The sequence below is a fragment of the Anser cygnoides genome, chromosome 6 (genome assembly GCF_040182565.1).
Source record: "Anser cygnoides isolate HZ-2024a breed goose chromosome 6, Taihu_goose_T2T_genome, whole genome shotgun sequence".
Classification (NCBI taxonomy): domain Eukaryota; kingdom Metazoa; phylum Chordata; class Aves; order Anseriformes; family Anatidae; genus Anser; species Anser cygnoides.
In genome coordinates, this window is record NC_089878.1 from 3,511,772 (window position 1) to 3,532,493 (window position 20,722).

Below are 20,722 nucleotides of genomic sequence, written 5' to 3' on the forward strand. Positions count from 1 at the left end.
AAAGACTGGAAACTTCCCATGTCTTACAGACAAAACTTCTTACACATAATTATTCCTTTTTTTTTTCTTGAATGATAGTAACCACCAATGTTCAGTCTTTGATCTGCAAAAATCACACCCGGACCTCTGTGTGCAGATCTTCAGCATAGAAGACTGATTATTCATCCTGTGTTTGTGCAGTTGATTATCCATACCTGCACATAGATCTTTTCATTTTTCTAATGTGTCACTATGGTTTTCGAATCTTTTCCATCCCGCTGTCCAGCTATTGCAGCATCTCCTAGTGGGAGTAAGTTCTGTCCTCCCTATTGAGTCATTAATAGAAGTAATGAATGGGACCAGACCCATACAGATGTCAATGGAACCTCGTTTGGTGTACCCCTTTTTTTTTTTTTTTTTTTTTTACTTAAATGGTAACTATTCTTCAATGCATTGTTGAAACTGCTGTATAACCCCTCATGTTTCTCCCCCAGCATGATTCTGAGAGTATCAAGTAAATAGTGTTAAAGGCCTTTTAACCTTCATAGGTTTGCCATGGGGACCTTGTTGCAATTTATATATATGGACATGCTTGGGAACACAAATGATTGGAATTTATTTATTTATTTTAAATGATTGTAAACTCAAGTTCTGATATTTTCAAGATCATCAGCGCTATATTAAAAACATTTCAGGTGCAATTATAACATGTTCTAAGTCTGAAATAATTGTATACACAGTGCTTTTCTTTCTTGTGTGAATCCATTTAATGTAGTTGTTTGCAGTAGTGTTTTGGTAATGATTATTAGTGGATGTCTTTGTCATTCACTTTGCTTTTAGATTTTCGAAGAGAGAATGTGCTGCCTCACTCTACCTCCAGATCCAGACTTACTTTATTGCTCCAGTCTCCCCCTGTGAAATTTCTTATCAGCCCAGAGTTCTTTACAGTGCTGCATTCTAACCCTGTGAGTATAGTTTGTACAGGTGAAAAACTTACATAAATACGCGTTTATATATATGGATGTCTTGCATGCCAAGAGACTACTCAGTGTTTGACACTAAGGTACTGATAGTACCTAGGGAGGCGGGATAAATTCAAATGCTCATATCATTCCTTGCAAATGGTGAGCTATCAGAGATGGCTATAGTTGGTATTAGACCTAGTACAATTTTTATTTTTGACTCAACTCTTCATCTTTTTTAGGATACCAAGCTCACTTGTTTATTTGAAACAATAGCTTTCTTATTGTGCTCTGCAGAGGGTGACAGACAATTCTCAGATTGAAAAGTGCAGCTTCTGTTTTAAGGTCATTTTGCTGCTCATGGGATTGTGTATACTCCCCAGATTGCCTGGTTTATATCAAAATGTATTAGAGATCACACCGAACAAAACGACATCTTAATATATGTTTTCTATTTTCGCTGTACTTCAGTGATTCTTCCTATATAGTTGTTTCAGTATTTTTCTTCCTTTGCATAATGGGGTGTATAGTATAAACAGAAGTAATGGGATGAATAATTTATTGTCTGCAAGCACACTTGTTAGTAATCCAGTGTTGTTTTTTTTAATTACTGGTTGGTGTTAATTTAATTTTGACATGTATGCATGCCTGAATGTGGCTGAATAATTCTGCTTGGTCTGCACTGCTTTACCTTCAATATTTGAAATAGGGCAGAAGTGAATAAGACATTTGACCAGGGAGTAGAGGTAGGAGAACAGAGTGATTTAGGCAACAGCACAGTGCAATTGAAGGGCCTATGTTTTACCTTCTGTCTATTGCTAATCCTGAGACAAAGACTTGATTTCTGGTTGTCTGGGATCTTGTTTTGGAGGAAAGGGTATTAACTGTTTATTTTCCCTTTTATTTAAGGTTTTATTTGTTACTTAGTGTTCTCATTTTACTTTTCTATTTTAATTTTATTAGATACATTACACATGAGCATGCAATTAATGGGTTCTTCCCCCCATTTTTTTATATTTTTAAAATGTGTAGGTGGAAACAATATTTACATAGAGTTGTGAAAATTTCTACAAGGATAAATGTGTCTATCTTGCAGAAAATCTTACCAGCTTTATGACAGTGTTCTGTGGCTCCATTTGACTCTTACTCCAGAAATCAGAGAATATCTATGAAATCTCTACTTTTTAGCAATTAAGATTCTTCACAGTTCCGGGGACAAGAGTGTGGTAGAAGGAGTCCGAAATAGAGTATTTCACACTTCGCTGAAATCAGTCAATAACAGAAGTTCATATATATTAAGTAAAAAAAGAAATACTGAACACTTATTCCAAAACCGCAGAAAGAGGACCATTTTTTTATTGGTGTGGCTTAGTTGGAAATTATTTTTAAGGGTTAAGATCATTTATTTATGGTGGATATGTCTTTTTGTAGTAAAAAGAAATTTTATCTTTCAAGATTATGTACTTTTGTTAATGTGTTTTTCAGAGTGCCTACCGCATGTTTACAAATAACACGTGTTTGAAGCACATGATCACCAAAGTCCGGCGGGACACCCACCATTTTGAGCGCTACCAGCATAATCGTGATTTGGTTGGCTTCCTAAACATGTTTGCTAACAAACAGCTGGAGCTGCCAAGAGGTTGGGAAATGAAACATGACCATCAGGGCAAGGTAATTGTAATGTATATGTAGCTCTGTTGAATGTTTGATTTTTGGAGGTTGCAGTGTTAAGACTTACTTGGTTGCTTTTAACAAGAGCATAAATACACATAATTCTCCAAATGTAAAAGGTGCGCATCCTTTTTTTCTTCTTTTGTCAAAAGTAGATTGTAACTTCTTATCTCTGCTGACAAAACATTATATGAAAGAAGGAGACTGGTAAGTGTGTATTAACTGCTACAAGGAAAAACGGTAGAAAATGGTATAGTATTTTTACTGTGATATAAACTGGATATTAAAAGTTTCTTTTGAAAAGAATTATCTAGTGTGCAGCTCAGTGAACTTTGAAAAAAACAGTGAGTTTTGCCTGTGTACTCAGAAGAAAATTTAAATGTAAGGTTACTTAATTTTTATCAATTTTTATTTTTTTGATTTTGATTTAGTTATTGTTGAGGTATTTATACGAGCTTTTTTCTCTAACTGTCAGCTTCAGCATCTCAAGTGGAATTTATTAGCATGCATTATTTGGTCTTATTTTCTTTAATAGTTAACAGTTTTCTTTGGTGAATCCTCCATCCAAATGCTAAGTAGCTCCAATGTTCATCAGCTTCTGAGATATCAGTGTACTCTCAAAAGCCCTCGGGATGCTCATTCTGTTGGCTGTGTTAACTGGGTAGAAACTGTGTTTAATGAGTTCCATTAAGTAACAGGGATCTTGAATGGTTGCAAATTCTACTGCTTTTCAAAACAGATGTCGCTTTTGAAGTTCTAACAAAATATTTTAAAATCAAAGAAAAACAGACGAATTTTTACAATAGTAATGTAATTTTAATGTAAATTTAAACTAGTGCATCCTTGCTATCTAGAATATGATTTCCTTTGCAGAAAATAGTAAGGTTAAAAATAGACTGATTAGCATGTGAGAAAGTGATAAGGCTTAGCAGTTTGTATGAGATGTCCTAATTAGGACTACAGGCACACTAAGCTTATCAGTTTTTATGTTTATCAGTCTTTGTAGGCTTAGCTGTGACTGTCCATATAAATAATAGTCTTGATGCTTGAAAAGATTGCAGACAGCTTCTAAACTGAAGGCTAGAAAAAGTGCTTGAGGGTTGTTTTCTTCCTGGATTTACTGACTTGAGAAAATACTGTGTTTTCCCATTAGCAACACTGATAGGGATGTGCAATTATATTAACCTTCTCATTTGCACCTCTCTCTCTCTTCTGTTCTACGTCATCCTTTTCTGGTCAGTCCTTCAGAGGCCAGTTTTCTCCTGAAGAATATGGCCATTTCAATTTACTTCAATAGGTGTTCCATAGAGAGAATTAGGCCTCTGGATTTCTGGTGTAGTGTTTGGTAACAGTAATACTATGACAAACATTAATCAACAAGAGGAAGCACTGAATAAATCCCCACTGGGATTTCTTCAATTTGAATTATGCTCAGTATTGTTCATTCTCATTATATTGAATTGTCTTTGTCACAAGCAGCACTTGTGGCTAGTAAGAAAGCTTATTCAGCAGTTTAGAGAGATGATGGCCAGTATATGGAGACCAATACTTTATGAAACCAAACCGAAACTCAATCTACTTTTATTAAAGCATAAGCTAAAGAGAAGCAAGTAGAAATTAGCCATGCCACAATATATAATTATGTCTCTTTTCCCTGCCTATTCTTTCTTGCTGAGATGAGGTTTTCCTTTATTTTTCCAAGTATATTGTAGTAAGAGGCTTGGTGCTCTTGCTCACAAGGCACAGTGATTGTTCTGACCCTAATACAGCAGAGTTTATACTCCCTGATGTCACTGCAGTTCTGGTGGCTTGTCCTCTTTGCAGGCTCTCTTTCATACTCAGACAGGGACCTCCTACCTCTGAACTCCCTTCAAAGCTGCACAGCTAAGCCCAATTGCCCACTTTTCTTTGACTCCTCTGCATATCCCCTTCAGAGGATAAAACCTGTTTGGCATACAGTTCTCCCGAAAAGGTCAGCTATATCTCAGATAGAGTATCTGATCAGCATTATGGATCAGTCATCGGTTACTGAACACAGGGAGGCAGAGGGCTGCTGGGGAAGGCAGCAACAGGAAGCACCATCTAGGCCAGAGAAGACCCTAGGCTGAACCCAGTCTGAGCAACTATTCTGAAATTGTGTGCTGCCACGTATATGTATACATATGGGTATTTACCAATAAGCACCGCAGTGCATTTGTGCAATATGTGTAGGCACATGACAATATTTTAAAGACACTTGTAAATGTGTGTGCTTTTTAAATAGATCTCCATAAGATGTTCAGATAAATAGTAAGTTTATAGCAGGGTTGTTTTTTTCTTTCTTTCTATGGTCAAATTGTAATTGGTTATTAATGTCCTGAATAGGAAGAAAAGTTTTTTTTAGCATGCATAATAGACTTTAACTGGAAAGACAACTTAAGCATCTATCCACATTTAATGGCTTAAATGCAGTTTTGGCACACCAATCTTACGTCATTCTCTTCAAGCTTTATAGACTTATGGATTATAGCTAACAAGAGATATGAAAGGGATTTTTGTAAAAGAGATTGTGAGATGCACTGTATTTTGAGCTGTGTGCCAATGTCCAGATTAGCCTAAAGGTTTGAAGCTCCAATTATTTTCTTCACTGAAGCTTTAAAGTAGTAATTTATGCTTTATTTGAAACTATGCTGCTACTAGCTGGCCTGTAAGCATTCATATTTAATAAGACACGATTGTTTTAAACTTAATGTTTAAGGTTAGTTGTTTATTTAAATGTAATGCTAAAGAGCACTACGTACAGCATTAGACTACTGCATTGAATCAAAGAACTGTGTAGTGCAGCTGTAGGTAGTACTTTTTCCACTGTTGAATCGGTACTTTTTTGTTTTTCCTAGGTGATTTTACAGTATAATGTTGATTTAATGAAACTGACCTTTGGTTTGATGAAAGTGCTTCACAGCTTATAAATATGCATAGGCCAGACTAGATAAAGTAGTAGATAAAGTGTTTCAAAACAAACAAATTAACTGTTAGTAAGTGAAGTAGACCTATCAATTAGGAGCAAAAAATTCAAAAAGCTTAGATACATTGCAGCAGTCCCTTTTGGTCATTTCCCAGGCCCTAAACTGAAATTTTAGAAATGCTTTCACAGTACTTTCCCACTGCTTTTACGTTCTCTAGTAGGTAAACTTGTGCTGCAGCTGACATCATCGTTTGTCAAGGTGAACAAGTCCTGCATCAGGCTCAAACACTGCAATTAAAATTGCAATTGTTTGATAACACTGTGTAGTTTGTGAACTGTGGAGCATTGTTTCACTTAAATATCTGTAACTATTTCAGCTGATGAGAACAGCTTCTTAAAGCTTCTTCCTTAGTTTAGAGCTTCTAAACTTCTTCCTTTGATTAGTGTTCAGGTGATGTGATTCACTGCTTGTACACACAGGTCGCAGGTTCAGGCGTTGCTGTTAAAGCTGTGGGAGGCTTGCTGCCCTCTTCTGGAGTGTGTCTGGGGTTTTGCAGGTTTGGTGTCCCTCCTGCCTCCCTCACAGCCAGGTGTCAGCCTCAGTTAGCAGCTCCATATACGTCCCCTTCCTTGGGAATTGGAAATAATGACATTTTCTCTAACCACTATCCGTAACAATATTTAATTGCCATATAGCATGGCACACTGGTTTGTCTACCTACTTTCACAGCAGTCAGAAGAATTCCATTTTCTCTGTTCTGTCTATACCAAGCAGCCTGAAATAATGATTTCATGTATGCTCTAGGCTGCTGAAAGATCCAGTTCTGCTCTCTTCTCATCCCTGGTGTGCTGACTGAGGTTAGAGGAAGAAGCAGGGAAACAGACAAAGGAGAGTAATTTTAGCCTGGACCAGTTCCCCAGCTGGGTTCACTGCTTGGCCACACAAACACTTGTGCCAGCGCAAGTCAGGAGGGGTGCACAAGGGATGAAACAAGTGGTCAGGGTAGGGGAAGATGGGAATGTTTATTTTGCTGACACTGCAGGACCAAATTGTTTATGAAACTGTGGTCAAAGTACCTCACTGGTATCACAAATAGAAATAGTTCCAGCAGTCCCTAACCACCTCTCTGCTGGTCCAGACTCTTCAATTCCTCAAACCAGATGTCACTTTCCTGTTACTCTCCTACTCAAAACCTGGATTTTTTTGTTTTATTTTTTTGCCATTTCCACATGTTTCCAGCATTGTGACCAAAAAAACCTGAAGTGTGTTTAAATAGGACTGCTGGTTTCCAAGTGCAACACTAGCTCTGGAAAAAGTTTAAATCTCAGGGCTTAGAAACTCTTTTTTGGTTCAAATTGGAATGAAGTGCAGGAGGTTTTCATTTTCCAGGATATGTGCTCCTGTGACCTTGCTTTCGGCAAATGGCTGACCAGCCAGTATGTGGTTGTTCTCACCAGTTACCTTGTTTGAATGTTTTTGTTGCCACCTTTTTGTCCCTGACTGATGTTTTTTTAGGTTAACAAACATTGCAACAGGAGGATGGCAAAAATGCCTTTTGACCTGTAATCATGGTGCATCATAAGATGCAATCATACACTTAACAAATACACACCCAATTGTATTCATAATTATATGGTAAATAGATCACAAAGGGGAATAGTTTTGCCACTTAATGACATCTTTTTAGATGTTTATAAGGAAATGAAAGAGAAAAAACACACAAGGATGACTTTTATTAAACATTTGAGTCTCTTAACGATCATAATAAAATTTCTGATGCTTGTCAGCTGAAGATTTCAAAGGGCTTTATAGACATGAGTGAAGTAAGGTATTAAAGAATTCATCCCTCCAGTGAGTTGAAAAACTGTTATGCTTCATCTGCTGAAGGGAATCTTTTTCATGAGCCACAGCAACATGAAAAAGATTTTCCAAAGCTTAACATCAGAGCCTGAATACACATTAACTTTAGACATTTAACTCTTTGGTGGTTGGGTAGTCTTTCATCACAGAGTTGACGATACATTCATTTTTCTTTTCCTTTGTCTAGGCTTTCTTCGTTGACCACAATTCCCGCACGACCACATTCATTGACCCTCGGCTTCCCTTGCAGAGCAGCAGGCCCACTAGTGCTTTAGTCCATCGGCAGCACTTAACCAGGCAACGCAGCCACAGTGCTGGTGAAGTAAGTTTGATTTGCCCCTTCTTGTCAGGAGCCATCAAGTGTTTAGGGTCATTCACATCACATTCACTCTTTCACATCATTACATTCACAACTCCATTCTGTTGCGAGGAGCATGATTGTTCTGTAACTGGATGGTACTCAGCTATAAACATTTATTATTTTATTTGCCAACCAGAAACCTCATTGTTCCTTTGGAAATATATATATATTTGGTTTCAGGAAAAAAAAAAATCAGGCATGAATTTTACATTTAATTCTCAGTAACCCCATTTAACAACAGGAGAGCATCTGATTACAGATTACCAGTTTCGATATCCTGTCTTTTACAGTCAATACTTAATTGCTGTCTAGCTTGGTGTCTGCCAGCTTTGTTGTAATAGCTCTGCAAATAAGAGAAAAAGAAGAAAGTGCACGTGTATATACATCCAGATGTGCAACTATCTGAATAAATGTAAAAAATCATCTTACCACATGGGTTTGTCAGACTGTTATATGTACTTATGTATGTATTTTATCTCTGCTTTCTAAACAGAAATACATGGAAAAGACTATTTTGTTGCTGTGTCACTGTGGGCCATTTTCACCAGCAGTCCCCATATTGTTGTTGTAAATTCTTTTCACTTGTGAACAAATGTGTATTTATAATGACTCAAACTTCAGTTGTAGTTGTTATTTAACGTCCATACTGTTTGCTTTGAGGAAGTCTATCCCCTGACACAAAGAGGAATACGCATTAGAATAGGTAGTGAGATGCTCTGATTTATGCTATTTTTAGCTCGGTGTTGTGGCACATGAAGTTCTGCCAGATAGCTGCTTCAGAGCAGGCATGAATCTTCTCTGCCACTTCTCTAACAGAGCTTCCGCTGAGCTGCAGTGAGTGTTTTACCATTGGTTGCAAGTCTTGTCATATCCTGTATGAATATGGTTTAGTTGCAAGGGGTACTTTCCAGAGCCTCCCTTCCTCCTCGCCATCCACCCACCCCCTTTCCAGTTTTTTTTGCATATTTTACAAATGATTTTAAATAGCATTTTCTGTCAATGTGGTTGTGTTTCGTAGGCACTCATGTCTTGCAGCAAGCAAGACAGCTGGAAGTGTCTTCCTATAGTTGTTTAGGTCTTCCACAGGGTAGAACAAGTATTTGTTTGATTTATAAGAGAGCAGATTTTTTTTTCTTGACTTTACCAAATATACACACAAATTATCTTTCTTTTGCACTTCAGAGTGCAGAAGCTCTGCACTCAAAGAGATAAATGTCAGCTGTGCTGCTTGAAGTTGTCAATACTGCAACGTAAGTGTAAGTTTACCCTGCAGAAAGTCATCACATTATATTGCATATACAGTGTTGATTTCGTGCATGAATTTCCTATTCCATCAAGATACACGAAATTCCTAAATCCTAGTTTCTGCATGGCAGTTTAGAAATATTTATTTGATACGGTTACAGTTGTAGTTTTATTTTGAATATAAGTATAGTTCCAGATAGAAATCTGAAACAGAGCAATTCAATACAGTATTCCCATTCTGGGACTGATGATGTTATGATGTTCATTTATATGCATATGTTTGAATAAGAAAACCAGTTTTTCTTCTGCCCTTATGACTTAAGGATTGCATATTTGTAGCTATTTTTAACCCATTGATCAAGGCACTGTATGTTATTGCAGAAAGATGAATACTTAATGAAAAAAATTCTCAAAATACTTTATTTGCCTTGTCACGAACTTTGATGTTTTGAAGCCATTGACCCAGTTTTTATAGGGAGATGCTCTAAAGCAAACAATAACTAGTGTAAGGAATGCCATTTCAGCTAAAGCTGAACTGCAGCATGAAGCGGGAGCTAATAATAATGTTATTCCTTTTCCAGCACAGTGCCTACAGGATTTTTTTTTTTTTCTTCTGAAAGAGTATTATCAGAGTGCAAAGAGATCTTGGAAGATGTTTCAGTACTTCCGCTGCTTTGTGATGACAGAGACTGGATTTAACAAAACCATTATAATTGCTTGATCTTTTGCAGTTGGATTTTTTGGAGTTCTTTGGAGTGTGGAAGTGTAGTTCACATGATAATAATTATGTATAGGCTGAGGGACTGAGAATTAAACATAAAGGACCAAGAGGATGAAAAAGTGGTTGAACAAAATGCCTTACATAGATAAAATAGAAAATGCATTGTAGGAATAACGGAAGCCTCAGCATACAGAAAATCGTGGAAGTTGCTTTGACATCACAGATGCTACCAGGAACAACTTTACGTTGTGGTTCTACCAACAAAAAAAAGTTTGTATGCAATGTTTCACTTCCAGAAGGAGAACACAAAAAATTCAGAACAGTTCTCCTGAATGATTGTAAGAAGCATATTTTTACCAGTTTGGGACTCATTTGCCTTGCTGAATGTGAACTCACTTCTTTATCCTGCTGTTTCAGCCACAAAATTCTTTCCAGTTTAAGTTTAGGGAAGTTCCCCTCATGCACAGAGGTAATAGAGGTTATGGTGCTAAAGAAAGAGCTGAATTTGATCTTTAATGTGGATAAAGATGTACATAAACTGCACTGATTGTGCTTACTTGTACATTTTCAGGTTGGAGAGGACTCCCGTCATTCAGGACCACCAGTTCTACCAAGACCATCTAGCACATTTAATACAGTCAGCAGAGCTCAGTACCAGGATGTGGTTCCAGTGGGTACGTCAGCATATGGTCTCTTTTCAGAGAAATACTCCGTGACTGAATGTGTCACGTCTGTCTGCACTGAAGGTTTTTTCATTTGGTTGGGGTGGGTAGAAGTTATCATTTGTTATGACTTCTTACGACCAATCATTCAGTTGCAACCTGCAGGAATCGTACTGGGAAGTGTCTACAAAGAATTGAACAACTGATGCAAAAATTCTACCTGTGCTGAGCTTCCTAATCCCCCTACTCGAAGTGGTGTCAGGGAGCTGAAGACAGTGAGTTAAGCTGGGCTCTAATTTGACACCATGTATTTCCAAGTGATTTTATAGAACTTCTGGGCGTCTATTTTGGCAGGAGTCCAGAAAGAGTTAATCAGCTTGGAATTAGTCATTAGCCTAACTTCTGTTCTCAGTTACATACACACAAAATGACTGATTTCTGTGCCACCAAGAACAGAATTTAGCTTCCTGAATCTAACAGCTGTCACATTGTGATAAATCAAGATAAATTAATCCGATTGACTATAACTGGATTTTTGTAATGTAGTATGTTTACTTGAAAATCTCTGCTAATTTAAATCCTCCCCCTTGCCATGGACATGGTGTGCATTCAATGTAGGCTCAGCTATTAGTGAGGATTTGAATGTGGATGTTTCCAATGGTTGTTTAATGTTTGAGAATGGATTGGACACCAACATTGAGTGAGTCCTGGAATCTCTTTAGAACAATGAATATGTACATAAGAAAAGACATTGAGGAAAAAAAGACAAAAAGTAGGTACTCATTTCATTGCATTTCAATAGTTTTTCTCTAAGTCTGCTTCTAGCATTTATCAGCTCATCTTGGAAGGTTGAATGACTGCAGCCTACTTCCTTATACGTGCTGTCTGTTGGTACTTGAGAAACATGGCCAAATATGACTTGGCTGTAAGTCAACTCTGGAAATGCTTATACCATCAGAAGTATGTTTAGCTTTAGATAATATTTAAGTGCTGAAAATGAGTGAGTTTACTATTGTATTTTGATATATGTTCTTAAAATTCTAAGAATGATAGCAAGAAAGTATAGATGTTATTGAAGTATAAGTTATTTAATAATTTTATTTCTGTCCTTTTGCAAAGTTACAAAGAAGAAAAGGAGTAACATTAATCTTTGAATAATTTGAATTGATAAATAAAATCCGTTACTACTAAAATGACATAACTGGCCTGATTATATGTCTGGTCGAAGTCTTGAAAAGCTGCATCCCACTACCAGATAAAGTTACAGTAAGCACACAAAGCAGTATGGGTTAAGGTTTGGGGAGGAGTCTGGATGTGCAGTCATCTGTTTGAATACATTGCATTTCTGAAACTTAATCAGGCCTTTAATATGAATAACATTACATGTTACTTCTCAGAGGAAGAGGTGAAAAATATTCAGCTAGTTTTCCTACATGCAGCATGTAAGAACTTTGTAATGTGTACGGGTATAGTCATCTTGTATTCTTACATAGCATTGTAGGTCTAAGTTACCACACAAATGATGAGAAGAATGACATTTTAAATTATCTATCAATTTGTAGATAGGTGCTTAATCTGGTCTCTTAGTAGTGCAATCAGATAGACACCTCCAGAGGGCAGTTCATCCCTCTTGCACTACTCACTCCAAGAGCCTCTGGAGATTACAGTGATGCTGAACATCTAGGAAGGAGAAGCTAAAGGTAGTTAATAAAGAACCTTGTCTATATCACTATTAAATACACCACTAGAAAACAAGGTATTGGATTCTTCATTGCCCTAACTGGTATATTTATAACACAGTAAGCAATGTCCCTCATGCTCAGCGTCACTTCGTATTGCCCTTATAGGACTGAACATGGTTCAGTGCAGTGAAAACTAAGGTCCTTGCAGTTTTATTCTAGCAATGAATTCTCTAGTTTGGCTTCAGCTAACAGTGTGACTGATAAAATGCAATACAAATTGCTACCGAAGTTAGCACTGCTAGCAGTGGAAAGTGTATGGTGGCATAATCAGGTCTGGTTCATTGTCAGAGGAAGCATGTTCCCCACAATAGCAGTATGAGTAGCCTTACATGATAAATATATTGACACAGTACCACTAAACTGGTGGTAGAACTGTGAAGATAAAGTTTGCTGTCATTGTTGTTCAAAACCCAAAAGAAATGTCATCCTGTCTTTTAGTATATCATTGTTTCAGCACAATATTTTTGTTGGTATTTTCAGCTTACAATGACAAGATTGTTGCATTTTTGCGGCAGCCCAATATCTTTGAAATTCTACAAGAGCGTCAACCAGATCTTACCAGGAATCATTCACTCAGGTAATAAAATTCATGGAATCTGCTATTCTAATCTAATACAAAATGAGAGTTCAGATTAGTTTTTCTTTAAAATTAGTAGTGGCACGTAACAGGTTGTAGAATTTTGGCCTGTGAGAGAGAAACATATCCATAAAGCTGTGGGCAGTATTTCTTTATTGTATTTCTTTGTAATTCCCTGAAATAAGGTTTAGAGAAACAATAGAAATGTGGTATTACAAAATGAAGGTAAAACAAACAAATAAAATAATGTTTAGAACAACTAATGTAAGAGATTTGCTGATGTCTTCAAAACGTGCCAGGACAGCTGGATGGCAAGGCAAATGTGCCAATTCATTCGAGTATGTGTACAGCTGGGAGTGTGAGGCAGGATGGTATTTGGTTTTGTTCTCATCTTCTCAACGCATGCTTACGGAAAGGCTGCCCTGACCTAATGGCCTTACTACTCTTAGAGCAATCAGAATTTTTAGTGTTGCTCCAAAATTTCAAAAATGGATGTATAAAAGTTTTTGTATAGCCCAATGAGATTTGATGAAGGATGATCTTCGATTGTTACACAGTGGCTGTAACTTCCCGGTATGGTTAGAATAGAAATGCGAAAAAGTGAAATTCCAAAAGTGATGAGATCCCTTTTAAAGTGTATCCTACACAAAGACACTTCAGTTTACGCTCTTGGGTGTAAAAGATGGAATAATTGTCTACCTGGATATTAGTGTTAAGTGCACAAACTACTATATCTGTTCTTACCTGGATGCTAACATTAAAAATCCTTGGTTTGCTGGTTGTGTAGTAATAATAATTATGTTGGTATGTGTCTGTCCTGTGCAGAGAGCTGCCAGTGCAGTACAGGGTTCCAAATGCCTGTTCGTATTGGATGGCACAGCAGCCAGCAATGATTTTCACATTTATGTTGTGTTACATACCGATCCCTTTTTGTCCACATCCTACAAGTGCCCAAAATTCAACAAGCTGCCCTGTTTTGCAGTTTCTCAAAGCATTGCATTCTAACAAGTTTTGTGATGAGTTTTCTGTGTTAAAAATTTTATTTATCCTCTAAATAAATCCTGGCTAACAACCCTGAAATGAAGTACTAGTAGAATTCATGTCCACTAGAAATTAATGAAAAGGAGGAGAATAAAAATCCTACAGTTCTCATCCTGTCAAAACAGTTCCTATGTTGCATATTACTGCAGGCAAATTGTCCAACCAGGGTTGGTTTGAGATGTGAACAGACTTATCTGCTGAGAAATAATATACAAAAAAAAAAAAAAATCCAATTATTGGTAGTTTTATTATTCTGTTTTCCTTTCTCCAGCGTGCTTGGCTTTCTTTACTCTGATAGCAATCAAAATTTTATTTTCTTCACGTTTTGTGTTGGTTTTGATGATTTAGAATTCAGACTGTTCAAAAGACTTGTTGGTATTATCAGATTCTGCCTCTTGTATAACCTTGCTTCCTGATTGCAAAATCGTAATTTGCCACAAGCTGAGCCCTTCTCAAGAAAAGATGATTTGTGGATTAAAAATGGGAGATCAAAGGATAACATATGCTGGCTTCTGCAACTTCTCAGTTACTGGAGACTGTATATTCTTTGGTATATTTACTTTGTAAATAGACTGAATACTGTTGCTTAATATGTCTAATGTACCTGCTTTAGCAGAATGATCAAGGATTTTAATGTACGTGGTTTCATTTTATATTAAGTATTATTGGTCAGAGAAACCATTCTGTTAAGCTGAATGGTTCTATTCTGGTCTTCCTCTTTGAAGTTAATACGTTTGATTAAAGTGTCTTCTGTTATACCTCTCCTATATTCTTATAGAGCTGATGCTTTAGTAATATCACTTACATTTTTATAAAGATCTTACCAGTTAGTCTTTTAAGACCCTGATTTAGCAAATTTTGGTATCCATATCTGACACATTGTGAGACTAAGTTATGTCAATATCGTTGCTTAAATACTTAATGAAATAGGACGTAAGTGAAATCCTGAATTATGAGTTGTCTTTTTTTTTTGGGGGGGGGGGGGGGGGGACGGGACACGATTAGTACAACTTTCTGTAAACTATTTCTTTGATGTCCTCAGTATAACCAAAGTTGATTGACAATGATATTAAATATTGCTATTGCTATTATTATTACATAGGTGAGGAAGAAAATTGGTATTTGGCAAGTGGAAGAGGATAGAGATCATTTGAAAAAAGTCTTACAGTTTCTGCCTGAAATGATTTATCATTTCTAAAATGGTTGAAGAGATGTAGTAAGAAGTTGAGGGTCTCATAAAAATGTACAATGAAAGGGTACTACAGGTAGGAGGAAACCGTTGTTCAGAGGTTTTATGGTTGAGTGAGAACATTGTACTTATACTATTATTAAGCACATAGCCAAGATCAAATCTCACTGCAAACCATCATAGATAAGAGAGGCTGAGAGGCTGTTAAATTATATGAAAGGCTTCAGGCAAAGGCAGCTATCATACCTTAAACATAATTTTTATCCTAACAGAAGGTAAAAGGCATATATTTAAAAACTATTGTAAAAATCACAGCTCTCAGTGGTAATCCCTGAGAAGTCATAGATTGCATTTATTTGGAGGGCTGCATACATTAACCCAGAAAATGTCCTTCTGGTTCCTAGTGTTGCTGCTAACTGAATGTATTTTGAAAGTCATAATTTATTTCTTCAATCCTTGCCATTTGGGTACTGTTGTAAATTGAAGTAGGCTGTGGAAGTGTGCAGATGTCTCTGACATGGGCACTATGGGGTCATGCTCATGGGTGGGCAGCATTTGTTAGTTTTGGCTCAGCACTGTGCTAGAGAAGCAATGGGGCTTCCAGACTGAACTCGGGTCTTGGTGTGTTGGGACCACAGGGTTGACAAAGTGGTTGTTTGACCTTCATTACCTGTATTCACAGTGAAACACTGAATTACACGCTTCTGCTACAGCCACAACTGCCACCCTGGCAAGGAGGAACTGAGGAGCTGTGGACAGCCTGAACGTGCCCCTTTTTAACCCTTGAATATGCTGTAAAAGTACTGGAAGTTACCAGGGAATTTACATTAGGCCCATTGTTTGAGAAAGTCTTTGTGCATAGTGTTTTAGAGACAGATGACAAGAAATTTGGTTTGACCTTTTGGATGAAACTGCTGTGCATGAATGATGTGCTCCAGAAATGCATACTGCAGTTTAAATTGCATGCTGCTGCCAGCACTCGTCTTCACCCTTGTTACGATGCTGATTGCAGGGATTGTTTTTGTTTTCTTTGTCATTGTTGGTGATAAGACAGTGGGGTCAATGGACCTCTGATCTGAGCCGATATTACTGTTCTTATGTGGAGCTTTTTTCTGTTTTGTTTTGTTTATCCCTTTGGAATTGGGATAGTTTTTAACTACAGGATTTGGTTCTCTTTTCCTCATTAAGAGCAAGGCCAAATCATATGATGATGGTAATAGAGAGAAATTCTATCTTGTACTGATAATACTGAAAATAAATAGGATGTACTTTCATTTTATAACGCAGGAAAAATCTCTACAGGGAGAAAGAGCAGAAATCATCCAAAGAATTATATTCAGTATAGATCATAAAAATCCATAATGAGATTCTAAAAATCCACAGTATGTTACCATGTGCAGTGTTTAGGACGCGTGGATTCCACAGTAGTGAACAGATTGGGTTTGGGAGGAGGGGTGTGTGCTTGGGTGAGGCAGAGAGTGAGAAACAGTGCAAAGGTTTTCTAGAAGATGTGTTAAATACAGTGTGTTTTGAAAACCCCACTTTTAAAATCACAAGCGAGCATTGTAATGTATGCCTTACATTTGTACAAAGGTTCAAAAATGACAGTGCCTCTTTAAGCAGTTCACTTTCTGAATACTAATTTCCTCCCGCAGGGCTCCGCTTACTGCTTTGAATTCAGGTCCACAGCCGGCATGAACTTGAAGGACTGATTTTTATTAGGTGCATGGCTGTACTACCTGAAGCAGCCTGAGCATCGAATCGATGAGGACAACAGGAGACTCATTCTTGAGAACAAATTAGCTTTTTGGTTGTAATATGTTACTGCTCACATGGATGTGGTGTGAGAAGGGGGAAAAAATGGTTTCTGAAATACAGAGGCATAACCCAGAGATTTTTATGATATACCCTGTACTTTTTCTTTTAGCTGGGGTGTATGTTGGTGCCTTATTTGCAAAAGATATTTTAGAACTCTTTTTTTGCTTACTCAGGGAGAAGATCCAGTTCATCCGGACAGAAGGAACACCTGGGTTGGTGCGTTTATCCAGTGATGCAGACCTTGTCATGTTGCTCAGGTAGGCACTGCTGCTTTTGATGCATGTATGGTATATGCCGTGGCAGCTCCTGACGAGTCTTTCAGTGAGCAGAGTGTACTGATTTAGTGACTAATCATTTCCCCCTCAGAACTTGGACTTGCAGCTGGGGTAGCTAAAGCCTAAGGGCCAGGTTTTTGATTTTTGTGGGGTTCAGCTTTTAGATGGTAGTTGTTAGCTTGGAATTCACATTTTTTTCCTAGCAGAGACAGAACATGATATTCTGTCTGAGGAAAGGTGAGGGCAAGAGCACTGTGCTCATGATTCACATAGGTTTTAAGGAGAACAACACATGGTAATGAATGTAAAAAGAAGTGCCAGAAAATATCAATTAGAAAAAAATCTCATGCAAAAATTTTTCTAGGTATTTGTTCCTTGAACAGACTTAGTAAGAAACATCATTTATTTGAGCATTGCTTTTAAGCTCTGTAGTAAAAGATCAGCTTGTGATTTTTTCTTTAGCTCAATTTTTGAAAATAGACTTAACATATGGTCTCAGCAGTTTAATCTTACCTGTGTTGTGTTTAACATCCAACATAGGCTTTGATATCAGATTAGTTCTGATTCTAGTTATTCTGGCATTTTTGGCTTTGCTTGTGTCAGCAGTGCAAAAAACCTGATATTTTAATATATACAGGCTGTACACAGATGCAATGATTAGGCTGAAAATGTTTATTGTTTTACCATTAAATATTGTGTAGCGATACTAGATGAGGCATGAAATAACTCAACCTGAATAGACTAGATGCCATACCAGTTTCAGCAACAGTGTTATCCCTAAAGATAAAATAAGGAAATAACTTGTTCTGCCAACAAGCTTACAGTTCAATACACTCAACAAGTTCAGATGTGAATCGTAACCCTGGAGGCTTAGAATATTTGCCTTTGTTCATGGTCTTTGTGCAGTATGACAGACCTTTTTCCAGGAATGAGTAACTAAGGTTTTTGACCCCTTTGTTTATAACAATCCAAGTGAGAGAAAAAATATTAAAAGGTTGATTAAGTATATTTTAGCCTTTAAAACAAACATCACATTATGTATATTAATGTCCCCCCAAAGCAGTAACTACTGCTTTCCAGTAACTTTCAAGATCCTATTGAGGGAATGGTAATAATATTGTAAGACTCTAAGTGTGCATAGTGGAAATAGGCAAGGGACTATGAAAGAAAGCAGGTTAGTTACTAGAGATTTTTCTTAGAAAGCAAAAAATGTCATTAATTCTTTCAAATGAATGTGTTACTTTTTATTTGCATCTTTTTACCAGCTTGTTCGAAGAGGAGATCATGTCATATGTGCCGCCACATGCCTTACTTCATCCTAGTTATTGCCAGTCCCCAAGAGGCTCACCAGTGTCCTCGCCTCAGAACTCTCCAGGTAAGTTGCTCAGGCACAAGTTTCTGCAGGGGCTATAAGAAGCCATCTCATACACAATAAAGACAAGTTCCAAATCAGTAAAGCAAGTGGCACAATCCTGCTGCCTTCCCAGAAGTCAGAGAACAAAGACAGTAGAAAACTCGCTTGACTACAATTTTTTTGTTTACTTTCCAAATTGAATTTCATGGCAGCCTGAATCTGAGCCTGCCATTTGGAAACTGTAACCTAACCTTTTGCTATCTGCGGTTCCCAGCTTTTACATAGGCAGTGTTAGAAGAGCTGAAGCACCTTCTGAGTGGTCAGTGAGCTTGTAATTGATGTCATTCTCCATTGCAGTACTTTCATTATGATGGTATCTGTAAAATATTGCAGTACAGCCAGTCCTGTAATTTCATTTACGTTATGCTGCATGTAATGACTTCCCATCTTCAAGAAGATCCAAGCTCTGTTGCTCCAGGAACAAGAAAGATATAGTCCTATTTTTGAGCAAAGCCAGCCAGTGTGATTGAATTTGACTATCAAACGTGAACCATTGCCTTGGGCTCACAAAGTGTTTTGCAAGTAGAAAATAATGGTGTATTCCAACTCCAGAGTTTATGATTTTGTTCTGACTTGTAAAAACATGCAAACTTGTTCTTCACTGATGTGAAACAACCAAGTGACTGCTAATGCCAGGATCTTCATGCCTTCAAATCTTGACGATCTCGATGAATTAAAAATACGAGATCTAGTAAGTTTACATTAAAATGTCGCTGTTTGTGGGGCAGTAAGTGATAATGAATTTACGTAAAGCCAGATTGTTGTGTCTCAAGATGAGTTCGAATGAGAGCATCTTGTGGCTGAAAATACACGTCAGAGTGGAAGGAAGTCGATTTTTCATGTTTTAACTAATTATGTTGCTGATCAAAACTAAATTATATCAAATGTGTCAAGTTTCATCTGACCTTTGAAGGCTAAGTACAGTAGAGAAGTTCATGAATGTCACTATTCTTAAGTGTTCTCAAGAAGGTATATCAGATGTGGCTTAGAGTGATTTCTACAAATTAGAGAACAAAAACATAGATAAATGAGATCCTTTGGGATGCAACCAATCCTGGGTAGTTCCAGACAGTAAGAACATTTTATCAGAAGAGGTATTGTGCTTTTCATGGGCATTTCCTGGTCTACAATCATCAGGACAAAAAGCTATGCCTTTTCAGGCAGCCAGACTAAAAACATTCATAAGTATGTCCTGAGTGGCAGTTCGTCCTTCTACTGGGCATAGGACCTCTGTAGGACGTATTCAGAGAAAGTATCTTAAGATACTAATGATCTTATGGCATTCTTCAGTGGAAAATTGATGCTTTAGGTACATAAATGGTTTAGCTAGAACTGTTGCCCAGTTCCATTTCTTCATTGCAAAGAAAGGAAGAATCTCCTTGTATGCATCTTACTTCCAACTACAAACCTGGCAGTCTCTTATGAGTAAAAACATTTTTGGCTTTCAGAGTTGTAATTTGTTTGTTATTAGTACATGCACCAAAGCATGCTGGGCAGGGCTTCAGTCCAACAGAGTATTTCAAAATGTGTTTAATCTATAACATGTGATACTCTTGTCTATTCCTCAAATAAGTAGCACACAATAAAGAATGAACAGTGATGGCTTTAGTCCCATTCTTCTCAAAATTCTAGTCTCTATGCTATTGCAGAGAAAAAGATACAGTGACCATTGAATCTCCCTGTTTGCCTGGGAGTCCGCATGTTTGTGTTGGTGTACAAATAAAGTTCTATGTCTTTTTTTTTTTTTTTTTTTTTAACCAGAAATTATAAATGGCCCATGACTTCTATGGAGGTTCTGTTTTTTCATCAGCTAAACTGGCTTTGTTGCACTGCAAGAGGTTTCATGTTAAGGATCCATTGTTTAGATCAGTCACAATCAGTTGTACTTTCTCTTTTGGGAAAGATGAATAGTCATGAAGCTGCTCTTTTTAGAATATAATCTCTTTGAAAATCAAATGTGATTATCACATCACCTGCATTTTTTAGCTCTTCCACCAACATCTTTTGTTCCCAAGGCGGAAGTAATCACTATAATTGCCCAGGAATTTCTTGGCATATGCATCTGATTTGCAATGAGAACTTGTCATGTGCTGACAGAATAATATACTGCGGATTTCTGAGCCATGAAGTAATGCGTTACCAGATTGACATTCTGTGGTATTTCTTAGCAAAAACTTCCCTCAAGGCTTAAGATGAAAGTAACCTTTGGTTGCATTTTTTGGTGACTACATTTTGTACCTACTTTGACCCGAAGTGGAAT

The 20,722-nt window shown here is 37.2% G+C and overlaps 1 protein-coding gene across 7 annotated transcripts in view; it reads left to right on the top strand.

Moving 5' to 3' along the window:
* Window positions 1–20,722, top strand: part of HECW2 (HECT, C2 and WW domain containing E3 ubiquitin protein ligase 2) — a 195,735-nt gene that overhangs the window by 145,581 nt on the left and 29,432 nt on the right. For all 7 annotated transcript variants that reach the window (XM_013187450.3, XM_013187454.3, XM_048058416.2 and 4 more), the window contains 7 exons: window positions 820–944; window positions 2,427–2,612; window positions 7,605–7,739; window positions 10,316–10,418; window positions 12,629–12,725; window positions 16,947–17,030; window positions 18,314–18,423. In XM_013187450.3, the coding sequence (XP_013042904.3) occupies window positions 820–944; window positions 2,427–2,612; window positions 7,605–7,739; window positions 10,316–10,418; window positions 12,629–12,725; window positions 16,947–17,030; window positions 18,314–18,423 (840 nt within the window). The remainder of the gene's footprint in view (window positions 1–819; window positions 945–2,426; window positions 2,613–7,604; window positions 7,740–10,315; window positions 10,419–12,628; window positions 12,726–16,946; window positions 17,031–18,313; window positions 18,424–20,722) is intronic.